This window comes from Periplaneta americana, chromosome 3 (genome assembly GCF_040183065.1).
Source record: "Periplaneta americana isolate PAMFEO1 chromosome 3, P.americana_PAMFEO1_priV1, whole genome shotgun sequence".
In the NCBI taxonomy this organism is placed as follows: domain Eukaryota; kingdom Metazoa; phylum Arthropoda; class Insecta; order Blattodea; family Blattidae; genus Periplaneta; species Periplaneta americana.
This window is the reverse complement of record NC_091119.1, coordinates 117,392,145-117,406,005: the sequence shown is the minus strand read 5'-3', so window position 1 is coordinate 117,406,005 and position 13,861 is coordinate 117,392,145. Positions and strand designations below refer to the sequence as shown.

Sequence of the window (13,861 nt, the reverse complement as noted above, 5' to 3'; positions counted from 1 at the left end):
AATCCCGTGTTTTCCCTAATCGTTTGTGGATTTTCTCCTAACATATTCACGTCATCCGCATAGACAAGCAGCTGATGTAACCTGTTCAATTCCAAGCCCTCTCTGTTATCCTGGACTTTCATAATGGCATACTCTAGAGCAAAGTTAAAAAGTAAAGGTGATAGTGCATCTCCTTGCTTTAGCCCACAGTGAATTGGAAACGTATCTGACAGTGCATATGAAGAGAAGGTATATGTCACTGTTGATAGTGATTATTAACCTTCAGAATTTTGCCAAGTTAAAAGAATTTGTATGTTGACGTAATTATATGATCATAAATTACTTGCAAAAAATAGCCATATGGTATCCTAGATGAGCACTGAAGGTATCTGTTAGGAAAGTAGAACATTATGTCTACTATTGCTTGTTTACTGGATTGAAGTGTCTCTTCCCCCAAATATACACTCACTTGGCAAAAAAGCAATTATTTTAGTTTGAAAATTGTTTCTATTGTAATATTAAAACAACACATTTAAGTTACAATAATAGACAGTGTCAATGCTGAATTTGGTGTTTATTCCATAAGAGATTGTCTCAATTGAATGCTATATAAGCTAATGAGAGCATGGAATAGTTTAGATTTGAAACTGTGACCTTTGTAAACTGGCAAAGTCCAGATGAGGAGAGTATGTATCATGCTTTTGCTGGAAGGCATATGTGAATGGTTTATGGTATGTAAAGCCCATAAAGTGTCTGCCTCTAAATGGTGGTGAAAATGTTTAAGGACCTCGCATGCAGCAACAAGTTCTCGGTCATATATAGTCAGCTTAAACCTGCTAACTAACTAAGAGAGAGTTAATTTTACAGGAGAAACAAACAACTTTTTTTTTCTGGTGATAATCGCAATACAATGTTTGGGAGAGTAGGTAGAGCTTCCAATAATAATGTATTTTCAAAGTTTACAATATTAACAGTTAATAGGTGTTGCTGTCCAGCTCATATTCTGAATAACTGTTTGCAACATGGTATGGATTTTTTACTTGGTTATTTAAGGATGCTGTATCAACTACGAGGTTATTTAGCATTGATGGGATTGGTGATAGCGAGAGGAGGCCGAGGATTCACCATTGATTACCTGACATTCGCCTTACAGTTGGGAAAACTTCGGAAAAAACCCAACCAGGTAATCAGCCCAAGCAGAAATCGAACCCAAGCCCGAGCACAACTCCAGATCATCAAACAAGCGCCTTAGCTGTCTGAGCTATGCTGGTGGCTATGTATGGATTCCCATTACATTGACATACAAGTCGCCCTCGGTAGCATAGTTGATATAATGCTGGCCTTCTATGCTTGAGGTTGTGGGTTTGATTCTGGCTGAGGTCGATGGCATTTAAGTGGGTTTAAATGCGACAGGCTCATGTCATTAGATTTACTGGCATGCAAAAGAACTCCTGCAGGACAAAACTTCGACACAGTGGCGATGCTGATATAACCTCTGAAGTTGCGAGCGTTGTTAAATAAACTATAATTTGAATTTGACATACAATGATTTGTTTTCAAAATTTACATGTACACTGCGCAAAACAATTAGGGGAACACTTACAATAAATTGTATAGGTTATTGTTTTTTGAAGCTGTGATGGTAAAAATTAATAAATATATAGTATAAATTGAAACATAAATTTCATCTATGGATAAGAATTTTAAAGATTCATAGCTTGAATTCAGAGTAACTACCTGAAATAAATCTGTCAACTTCTAATTGGTCAGCTTTCTGACATTGCTATGGTAACGAATGCTGATTATTGCCTTATTTATTAAATCTTCTGACAAAATGAAACATTTAAATGAGTTTGAAGTATATCATGCTCTACTTCTCTTACGAGAAGGTCAGTCTCAGTGATAAGTGGCTAGAGAGTTTGATGTTTCTCCTTCTGTGGTGTTCAGGTTATGCAACAGGCACAGAGAGACAGGTCAATATTGTAGAAGACCTGGCCAGGGGCATACACGTAAAATCAAGCCTCTGCCAAGATATAAATTGTCACATCTGCTCTTCGACAGCGTACAAAAACTGCAAGAGACCTGCTAAATGACCTTCATATGGCTTCCAGAGCCTGGGTTTCAACCCAAACTATATAGGCCTTGGATTTCTGTTTATTCAGGATAATGCCACAGCACATTCCTAAGGGAGAATGGAATTGAGGTATTGGAGTGGTAGCAATCAGCCCAGACCTGAACCCAATTGAACGCTTGTGGACTTTCTAGATAGGAATGTCAGGAACCGACTTGCAGCTCCACATATATTGTAGAAACTTGGAGATGCTCTAAAGGAGGAATGGGAGATTCTCATCAATTCACTCTTGATTGTCTCATTGTTAGTTTCCTTTTAGAGCTTGTTTGTCATTTACCAGTGATCATATTATCATTTCTGAAAGAGAGCTTCCAAGGTAGAGCATTATAATAACATGAGATGATCAGAAGGAACTGATTGACAAGACGATCAGGAGTGATGGAATGACTGTGGCCAAAGTGACAGACAATAAAAAAAAAAGACTGGTGACATAATGGGAAGGAAATTAAAATCCGGAATGATTAGAGGAGAATAATTGACGAGACGGCACGAAATAATAGATTGCTGAAAATACTAGTAGGGAAATAGCGTCAGTCAGAATTAAATTAATCTGCTCAAGGAAAAAGAAAGTATGTGATATGAAAAAAGGACTGATGGGAGTAATAGTAAATTGACTGAAGAGAGAATCAAAAAGAAAATGACACTGTCAGAAGGAAAATGACTGACGAAGCAAAGAAGACAGAAATGATTGACGAGACAGGAGAATAAAACAATGGGCATGGTTCATCTTCTAGGTACTCATTCAATTCAGTGCAAACATTTCTTATAGTGTTCAAACTGACACCACAAGCTCTCGTCATAACTTTTTGAGTTTTATTGAACATGGAAGAAATAGCAGGTGACTCATTGCTAGAAAGACCTTTAAAATATCTGTAAATATTAAAAATAACCCTTTTGTCTGACTAGGCATATTTTGACTGTGAGGCATACTTGAATTAAGTACAACTGTAAGCCATTTAATTTGTTCTGGAGAACTAGCTTGGGACCTTGCAGAATGAGGAGTATTTGTGGAATTATGATGATAATGGTGAGGGGGAAATGGGAGAATCCCGAGAAAAACCCCTCACACCTCCTTTGTTCACCACAAATTTCTTCATGATCCAGATAAGGATCGAACCCATTGGAAGGCAGAGAAGCTAATAACCACATATTTGAATAAATATCCTACACATATAATACAGAACATCACATCACTACTTCAGAGAAGGCACTCAGCTGTACATATATAACACAGAACAGCACTGCACAAGCTTAGACAAGATACTGAATTTCGGCTTTGTCTGTGCAATGTAGAAAGTTTTTACAGGAGAATTTGTCCCCAGCCGATTGGCGGTGACAGGAGTGTGAGTAAGTTTGCAGTGAGAAGAAGGGAAAGTGTGTGGCTCTGGTAACCATAAATGTTTGTGAATGACTATAATATATATTTTGCACTGCAGAAGAGCTAGTTGCATGAAGTCCCGAGAGATAGAATAATTAAGGAAAATTCTATGTTCCAATAGTAAATTGTAGCATAAAAACTGAAATGCATTTATTTAGGCTACTGAATTACTTGCAGTCAATTGAAAGTCATTCTGCTGAATAATGCCATATTCATTTAATGTCTATTTCTCTAATCCAAATTTTATTCGTTCTTCCATGTAAAATACAGGGTCTGATCTCTGGAAACGAATTTTGAATAACGTCATGTGCGTCAGGAGTCATACAACAGCTGAACTGCGGTGAGAGATGACGGATCAGTAGTGAGTGATTTCACAGAGTGCACCATGTCTCACAGCAGCAATGGCCAAGAAAATCGAGCCTTTTTGGAAGGGGCACATTGCGACCCTTTCAGTGCTTTTTTAAGTACACCTTTGAGTTCGCCTTTTGTTTATCTAACACACATTGCTTCGGCTGTAGCCACTGAACAACAGATAGTCGTCCCAGCTCTCTCTCGTAGCATGCCTTGGAACCAAGTGGGCAAGAAGATGGCCGCAACTTCTCCACGTTCACCCTCCTGCTGCCACCTGCCGTTACCAGTTGCCCTACTCTTTCGCGCCTAGTGCGTGCTGCCACCTGTCGGAAACAGCAGACACTTACCCTGGTGCATTTTACATTTGGTTATTTAACAACGCTGTATCAACTACGAGGTTATTTAGCGTTGATGGAATTGGTGATAGTGAGATATTTGGCGAGATGAGGCCGAGGATTCGCTTTACCAGTCTTATTAGGTACACAGAAGATGTCTTTCTTGAAAATAACGAAACCACGTTTTTTGCAGGCTTCTTTTATTTTCACTAAACTGTACTTGGCATTGGAAAGGGTCGCAATGTACCCATCCCAAAAAGACTCGATTTTCTTGACCATTGTTGCTGTGAGACACTGTGCACTCTATGAAATCACTCACTACTGATCTGTCACTCTCACCACAGTTCAGATGTCTTGTGATTCCTGACGCATATGACGTCATTAAAAATTCCTTTCCAGAGATCAGAAACAACCCTCTGTATTCTGTGACTGAATATATGATACATAATAAAGCCTGACGATGTTTTTATTGCTACATTCTGAAAAGTACATTCTTCACATACTTGTGCAATGTAATTACGAAAAGTACTTCCACTGTTACGCCTTTGTATCCATTTTTGCTTAAGAGAATTTTGGAACTAACTGGAAATTAAGTCATTGAAACTTTAAACAAAGGAACTTTATACAGTATTAAGGAAGGAAGTAAGATAAAGATATATTATCATATTATGTGAGAGTACAAATACACAGTAAGGTACAAAGTATAAAATTATTAACACTTTTGTTTTTATTTTAGCCAAGTTAATATTTTATTAATAAATCATACATAAAAATATTTTCAATTTACTTGCTTCAGACTATAATTTAAATTCTTTAATTCACATTCTTAATATCTGGCCTCTCTTAAACTCTGTATCTATGAGTTCATTTTGTTATAGTCTGTGTGTGTCAGAAGTGCATATTAGCTAATACATGTAATACATTGCATTACCAAAATCTTCTATATTTGACTATATACTGTATTTGTATTATCTTTACTTACAGAAATTATTACAACTGGCTGATAAATTTACTGTTAATAGTTTCTTTACCGAAATGTTCTATATTTTATTGGATATTTAGGCTACATCATCTTTACTTGTAGAAATCACTGTAACATGATTTACTTTTGTGGCATTTAGTCTCTCTATATAGAGTGGATATCTGGTGCTTATGTAGTGAACTCGTGATGTTTTTATTTGCATATTCCATCTAAATCAATGTTAAATAGTTGTACCATTTGTGCAAGATATTGTGATACCATAGGTACAGAAAGAAACTAAAATTAAAGAATGAACATAAAGTAAGTTCAGTACAATAATTGAAATTCTTTATCTTCAAAAGCTTCAGATCTATAATGTTTCTGTGATAATAAATGTACACTTGAAAATTATGGGGATGATGTTGATGTGATACCTCTGATGAAGATAACGACTATTAATGAACACATTTTTCCCCCCACAAGTGTTCATTTAGCATATTATCAAATGTTCTAAAAGTAAAATTACCAGTAATCTTTATTGTGTAGAGCTAATTTCAATGTTTTTGCATAAATATTCTTGCACAAGGTATAACAGTTTACTGACTAGATAAAAATATGCCACCTATAATTATTTTTTTATCTTTGGTTAACATATATTTTATCACATAATCTCTTATCATTACTTCTAACTTCCTCATTTATCATCAGGAGTGGAAATAAAAATAATCCAATTTTTATTGTTGATTTATAAGACCAAACGAATGCTTGTTTTTATCACTAATCAAAGAGTTTCTGAGAATCTAGAAAAGTCCACGTCATCTGTAATAAATGATCTCAATTTATTTCAAATTATTATTTTAATAAACAAATCCTCCTCTTTCCTTTCTTGAAGCTAAAAAATATCGGTATTTACTGGAAGAGTATGACAAAAAAAAAACATGGTGAAAATGAATGAATAATGAAATTGTTAAAACTTAACAAATTCTGTTAAAACTTAACAAATTCTTTTGTTTCTATTGTATCCTACTTTTTTATCATTATTATTTTTTTTTATTTGTTGAAATCTGTGACATATCATTCATTATAACAAACTGTACTTTAAAGGTGGACGGAAACGGAATTTTTAAAGTATCATTCAACATATGAAACAGAAGGCATACAATTGTTGGATCAGTGTTAATTAGGTAACATTTTATGTTACTGTTAATAATATTAGAGATCTGGTTGTTATGCAGGCAGTAACAATGGAACTAATGTAAAGAATATTATTTTTTTTTTTATTTCCTGGCTGGAAAAATTGTTATTACATCGAAAAAATGCAGACATAATATAAAAATCATAATAGCATAGGATACATTCAAGGCTTTTCCATTTCTGTTGGTACATAAAATGAACCATTGTTCTAAGTTTGTATGCCTTCAGCTGACACAGTTAAACCTTTTTATCTTACATGCTACAAAACCCAACTTTGAAGAAATAGAGCAGAAATAAAAATATAAACACAGCTAAACACGACATGTATTTTTGCTGCAGTTGACGAGGATTTTTCATTGCTATGGGAGTAAGGCTTGCTGGAACAAACTGAGCTACAATCTTCTCCTTCACAGATATCACAGAGAGTAGCAACTCTTGGTTCATAAAATACTCGGGCCCGACGAGCTGAAAATAAAGCAGCAGATATAAATTATTGAAAATTGTATGAATTCATTTTAGACTTTGCGTTCCTAATTGAATCATTCATCTGAACAAAGGTGTAATCAACACTTTTGTTAAATATGAGTTAAGGATGGAACTGTGTTATGTCTGTTCTCCTGCATGCTTTGTTTTTGCCTTAATCAGTAGTTGGCATCATTAAAGATACTTGAATTACTATTTAGTAGAACAAAGTTATAATTTTTATCCATTCTATGTAATGTGGACTTTACATCACCAATAAGAATGGTGTAAACACATTCATTACGCAACTAGTTAGGCATTGATACTTCTATTATGTAACTAATTAGGTAGTGGTACTGCTATTACCTAACTGGTTGCATAATGTGAACCACACATTAAATTAAATAAAATGGAATTGATTTTATTTATTATAAACATTAACAAAAATAGTACTAAGCAATCAGTTGCAGAATTTACAGCATTTTCAATATTTGAATCCTCGTTTGAACTCATTTTAACAATGTTTATTTATTTCTCCTAGTATTGCTGTTCTTCTGTTATAAACAAAAACTTATCGTGTTCAAAACTAATAAAACATAAATGAATTGCCTCTCACAGGAAGAAACTAATAATAATAATAATAATAATAATAATAATAATAATAATAATAATACAATCGCCTCCCCACAAAAGACATGGTCAAAACTAATAAAAATAATACAAATTACTTTTATTAAAAATTTATTATGAAAGTAGATAAAATGTTGTACGATATAATAATACCTGATTAGTTATCAAACTCGTATTGTAATAAGAAACATTATGATACTGATATCCATACTATTTTTTTACTCTCCTGTAAAATTTCTTTTTATTGGTTACAACGTTATTCAGAAGTAAAAATATAAATTTCACTTAGCACAGCCTAAATCAATGATTTTGATTTTCTCATAATTCTTTATTTTCCTAGTACTGTACCATAGGCGGAGTTATGGGGGAGGGGGGCACTGCTCTCCCAAACTTGGCCGAACTCTTTTTTTTTTTTCTATTAACGTTATAAAATATTGAATTCAAAAGATTTTTCTTGCTTTTGTTTATGATTAAGTTTCTATGGTTAAATTGACGAATTAATGTCTCCAGATCATGTGTCTGGACTATAACATTTATTTTACATTTCTGAGTGTTTAAGAATTTCTATACCTCATTTAAGGAATGGAAGCACTTTAATTTTATTTTTTTTTCTTTTTTGCAGTGATGTGTTAGAACTCTGCAGGTGTTCAAGCAGCCACTTGGAGAAATATGAGTAACATACTGCATAACAATGCAGAAAAAAGAAAAGTGATCCCGGTATAATGTGTAAACTTAAAGACGAGATTAAGTAAAATAATTAGAATTTACATTTGATTTGACATCTTGCTTTTTTTAAATAAACAGATAGAGTAAATGTAAAATTGGTCTGCCCGCTGTGGAGTGATGGTTAGCATGTCTGGCCATGAAATGAGCAGGCTCAGGTTCAAATCCTGGTTGGGGCAAGTTACTTGGTTGGGGATTTTCCGAGGTTTTTCCTCAACCAATTGAAGCAGAATTGCTGGGTAATTTTCAGTTTGGACCTCGGACTCATTTCGCCATCATTAATTCACATATCATCATCCATACAATAGCCCAGGTTAAGTTCACGGTGTGACATGCTGTACTTGTACAAGAGCGAGGCCGTTTGGTTACCCAGTCATTCACAGAATAGGAGTGGTAAGCACAATAAGCCTCAGGCTGCAGTGTAAGCCTTCAGGTCCCTCCTCTGTACAAGAGGGCAAAAAAAGTAAAATTGTATATTTTGTTACAGTTTTACTTTATTTTACAATACCTTTATTAAATGATCATATTCCGATATACTGTACCAAGGTCAAGCTATAACGGGGGAGGAGATAAATGATGTCCCCCATAACCCTGTTATATGGGGATTCTATGGTTTTGCTTTGCTCCCCCAAGGAAACGGTTCTCTCTCTGCCTATGTACTGTACTATAATTGCACAACATTTCTGGACTATAATATATGTTAAATATATACAAGGTAGGTTAAAAGTCGCTTTCCCCAAACACTTCCTTACATTTAATTACATTCAATTTACATTTGACTACACAATTCACGTTTAGACACTGATTTACAGATGCAGAACATAACTCACGATTTTCACTAATGACTGTTCGATCATCTGTTGCAACTGATGCAGATCCTGCGATTTCTGAGCAAAAACATCATTTTTTAGGATACCCTGTAGCAAAAAATCACATTCTGTCAGATCGCATGACCTGGGTGGCCATTTTGTTGTGCCACTATGGTCAATCCATTCACGGAATTACTGGTTCAAGAAGTCCCTCACTCCTACACCAAAATGAGGTGGTGCTCTATCCTGTTGTCATATCAACTGCATATTGGGAAGACGAGGGCTGTTTTCAGGACATGACAATGGAAAAATAGTTGATGCACGAACATGGTTGTCAACCTACCACTTATTACACTAGCTATTCATTTGTTCAAGTTGTGACATCTGTGTATGTGTACAAGTATGAAACCTAAGAACGAATACTGGAGAAAGCAACTTTGTTTAGATTACACGCCATGTGATAACATTTGCTTATTTCTCTGATCAGTAACATTTTAGATTCACCTGTTCAGTTATATACTATTTTATTCTTGTAGCTTATGACATGAAAATAGTGTAGTATATCCTTCGTTTCATTCACATACAGTTTAAAAAATCCTTGTACAAAAATTATATTTCTGTGCTACATTCTAATGTCATAAATCATAATTCTATTTTGGTTCTATAAGACATCCATCTCTCTTATGTTTATCCAGTTTGATAATGATATGGTGTCTATTCCAATATTCGTATATTCCAAAAGCTATAATAAAATGTTGCTTTGCTAAAAAAGCGAAATAAATTACCAATTTTAAGCACATACTTTCGTCAAGATCTCAGCATTATTCCATGCAGAACTATAAGTAGGATGGTAAGGGAATTTGTTACATATCATGCACTATATTCTTGAGAGTGATGGTCTATCAATATTCATACCTTATTTACTGCAATGTCATTATTCATTATGAAACTTAGGGTCACCAGACGTCCTCTTTTGTCTGGACATGTCCTCCTTTTTAGGCGGATTTAAAAAAAAAATCCAGAAATATCCTCCTTTTCGTAACTTGTATGCCTGATATTTTGAGATTATCTGATTTGACACCTTTTTCAAATAATTTGCCTGTAGGTGACGGCAGCATCGACAGAATATACTCTTTGCCAATGATATTACAAAGTAGTAATAAATTCACATTTTGTGCGGTCTTTTTATGTATTTTGATAATAATTATACTTCCCTTGGATTTCATATGTAGTTATCTGTAAAATCATTTTATATTACTAAGTTTTATTATAAGTATGCTATAATAAAATAGATATTGACATAATTTTAAGTACCGTATAATATAGACCTAAGCCTAAATCTAAATAGATATGTTCTGTCCTCTTTAATAATTATAGTTCCCTTGGCTTTATATGTAGTTAACTGTAAAATCATTATTATCAAGTTTTATTATAATTATTTTGTAATATTAACATACTTTTAAGTATGATATAAGCCTAAATCTGTACTGTAAATATTTTGTAAGGAACTAGATATTGACGTAATTTATAGTATAATATAGGCTTAAGTCTAAAACTGAGTATATATTTTCTGTCCTCTTTTTTCGAACAATGTCCTCCTTTTTGAAGTTTTGTGTCCTATTTTCTATCGATGAGAATCTGGTCACCCTAATGAAACTGCATATAATGAAGTGGGCAATCTTATGATAAGGTTAGAACATATTATGTATGTTCATGGTTACGAACAGATTTAATGTAATATGATGATGATGGTAGATGATCTGTCCAAAGGCAGGTATATCCCTTAGGCAAGCCTGTAGGTATGCCAACCATGGGCAAGAGTGATACTGCAGTGGTTTGCTTATTGCCTTCAGCAATATGGGATTGAAGAACATCACAAAATACCCAGTTCCACGGATAGAAGATTAATCCTTCCATTGTCCACACCTAGGGTTGCCATAACCTGACTAAAGGAAACCAGGACAAATAGACTAATGAAACCGTAATGTATGTTAAGAAGGTATGATCGCTCCTAACATACAATAAATTAGTTTCATTCAAGCAAAAATAATTAAATTGTATAAAAAAATATCATTAGTATCATTTTCATTTTTCTATAGAGTCCAAATATTTGTTCAGCACTTTCTGAGACTGATCCACTAACATGACTCATATTATGCACAAGTTTTATAAATATACTTTCAAATATAGGTCAAGAAGAGATAAAAGAGGACCACTTGAATGTTAGTGGCTTCATTGCTAGATATAAGGCATTGAAACAGCAACAACTTTCAAATATAATAAAATTCTGGTATTCTTTAGTGGAAACTCGTGTAAATTCACCATGTTGTGTTTTTTAAATAATAGTTTAGTACTAACTTTTTATGATATTTAATATGATCCGGGATTTTCGAGCTTCTTTGGCTATCCGGCCAGGACGAATTTTATGTATTTAAAAACAGTACATTCCCGGTTTTCCAGAACATATGGCAACCCTACTCACACTGAGAATCGAATCACGTGAATCATTGGGTTGGAAAGCGCACACACTATAGACATAGCCACAACGACAGACCTTATATATAATACAAGAAACAGAAAGATTGAGAAGTAATTCTTTCACTTACATTGATCATAATAATCATAAATTGTCACTGGAACTGGTTTCTGTTTTGCCACTTTGTGCGTCCTGAATGCTGATACAGTAGGACAGTATTCTTGTTTTGTCATCTGAAAGGAAACAGATTGTAAAATTTGTTTATACAAGTATCTTACCCAAAAACAGAGAAATATTCCTGAAGACCTAAAAAATATTACTTGTAAATTAATTAATATGGGGTGTGTCAGTCTAACATTGTCCGTCTGTGTGATATACCTACATAGCAATGTTAAACCTATCAGATACATAGTGCTCTGCATTGAAACTGATAATATGTTATCTACCATCAAAATCCTTTTTCTTTTTGCTCTTCTTACCTGTAATACCTCCAGTTTACCAAAATTTAGGTACTAATTTAGGGATTGTTTCATGAGCTAGAACCTTCACATAGGAATATCTTTCTACAAATAGTATATAATCAAAGTACGCTATCCATCTTATTCAAAATGGACATGAACTTGGCCCACAGATAGATACATTAACAATTATGAAAACCTACAATGAAAATAAATATGTAAATGCTGCAGAAGAATTTTACATCACAAAATATTATAATAAAGATAAAACACTCATTAATGAAAATCTACCCAATTTACAAAACACTCTATATAACTTATGATCACTCATATGTATCAATGTGCACATCCATGTGCGATCCCTCCACCATCACAAAACACAATTGCTCTCCAGCTCTCAGTCTAACAGGACTGCATACACACCAATAGATAGCTCGTTACTATGATACATATTAAACAGTTACAAACACAAATATATATTTTTCACATCAAAATAATATTAAATTTTGTTCTTTAAAACCCAAATTATGATTATACATTCCAGTTCCATATCATATAATTAACTATGTTCAATAAGTTTAATTCAGTAGCAAAAATTATATATTTTCTCCATTCAGATACCATCAAAGTTCACCTAGCATCTCAAATGCATCATAAATTATTTAAAAGCAATAACATAAGTTTATTTCGTATACACCCATAATATAATTCATTATACTCCACACAACCAATTTAGCATAATAAGTTTACTTATACAGTTTAAATAACTTCTGATGATACTCTACATAAACTACACCACTGCTTCCAAATATAGGACATCATAATAGCAAAAGCTTTATAACTACAAATAACTAGTATGTAAGTTCAATTATAAGTTTAATCTACTCAAATATTTGTAAATTCATTCAATAAACCCACTGTAGCCTTTCTTTTTTAGAAAATACTTTGACATTGGTCTATAGTTCTTAACGTCTAACCACACAAGATTAATGCATGAGAGCAACTATATACTTGGTTACCAAATTTTATACCATATAAACATATAAAGCAATACAAATATTAGTCAACAATGTCAGTTACTGCATGTAATATAGGCGATATAAGTATATCGCTTCTTTGCTTGTAACTTTTTTTTTATTCTGTATACTGCCATTGTTTGTTTGTTTGTTTGTGTACTTGTTTACTTTTTTTCTTACTCTGTTATCTTTCATCATCTATTTGTTCTTGTATTGTTTTGTATGCTTTGTCTAATGGCAGCCTCTAATTTGAGGAAGCTCTAGTAAATAAAAAAATAGAATACAAATACATTTTTTATCATGTAAATAAAAATGTAAACAAGTTTTCACTCACACACAAATTAACAATTTATACAACAACTTTGCTTGATTAATAATAAATACACAACAAAGAAAGGCTTATTGTGTAAGTAAGCGAAGGCTCGTAATATTTCAAAATGTTTTTGATATTTTAATGTTTTTCTGTTAACCTAATGTTAGCATTCACCTCTAATATTGATTAATATCTACTCTACTTACAACTGAGTTAATATACGTGGTACAGTCATTAAGTTCTAAGATTTGACGCCTGGAGGGTAGGCTCCCACAAGAATCTGGATGTATCACAAGATGCCGCATAACACGGTGTACATTTAAACAGAACCACATCCTCCCTCAAAATAGTCTCTGTTGGCCGTTATGCACGTTTGCCAACATTGGTATAGCTGCTGGAAGCACTGTTGAATGATGGCAGGAAGGTCCCATATGGCTTCTCTTGTGGCAGTCATGACCTCTTCGGAAGAATGAAATCTACGCCCACGTAGGGTTGCTTTCATGCGAGGAAAGAGAAAAAAATCGCATGGTGCGAGATCAGTTGAGTACGGAGGGTGTGGAAGAACTGTCACCTGTTGTCTTGCAAGTTCCTCTTGGACAAGGACAGAGCAATGTGCAGGGGCGTTGTCATGTAGCAACAGCCAAT

The 13,861-nt window shown here is 33.8% G+C and overlaps 1 protein-coding gene across 5 annotated transcripts in view; it reads right to left on the bottom strand.

Moving 5' to 3' along the window:
• Positions 1–4,878: 4,878 nt before the first annotated feature.
• The window catches only part of LOC138696416 (CD109 antigen-like), a 225,562-nt gene continuing 216,579 nt past the window's right edge, over positions 4,879–13,861 (bottom strand). For all 5 annotated transcript variants that reach the window (XM_069821379.1, XM_069821380.1, XM_069821378.1 and 2 more), the window contains 2 exons: positions 11,560–11,662; positions 4,879–6,794 (listed from right to left, as the gene is read on the bottom strand). In XM_069821379.1, the coding sequence (XP_069677480.1) occupies positions 6,589–6,794; positions 11,560–11,662 (309 nt within the window). In that variant the 3' untranslated portion in view covers positions 4,879–6,588. The remainder of the gene's footprint in view (positions 6,795–11,559; positions 11,663–13,861) is intronic.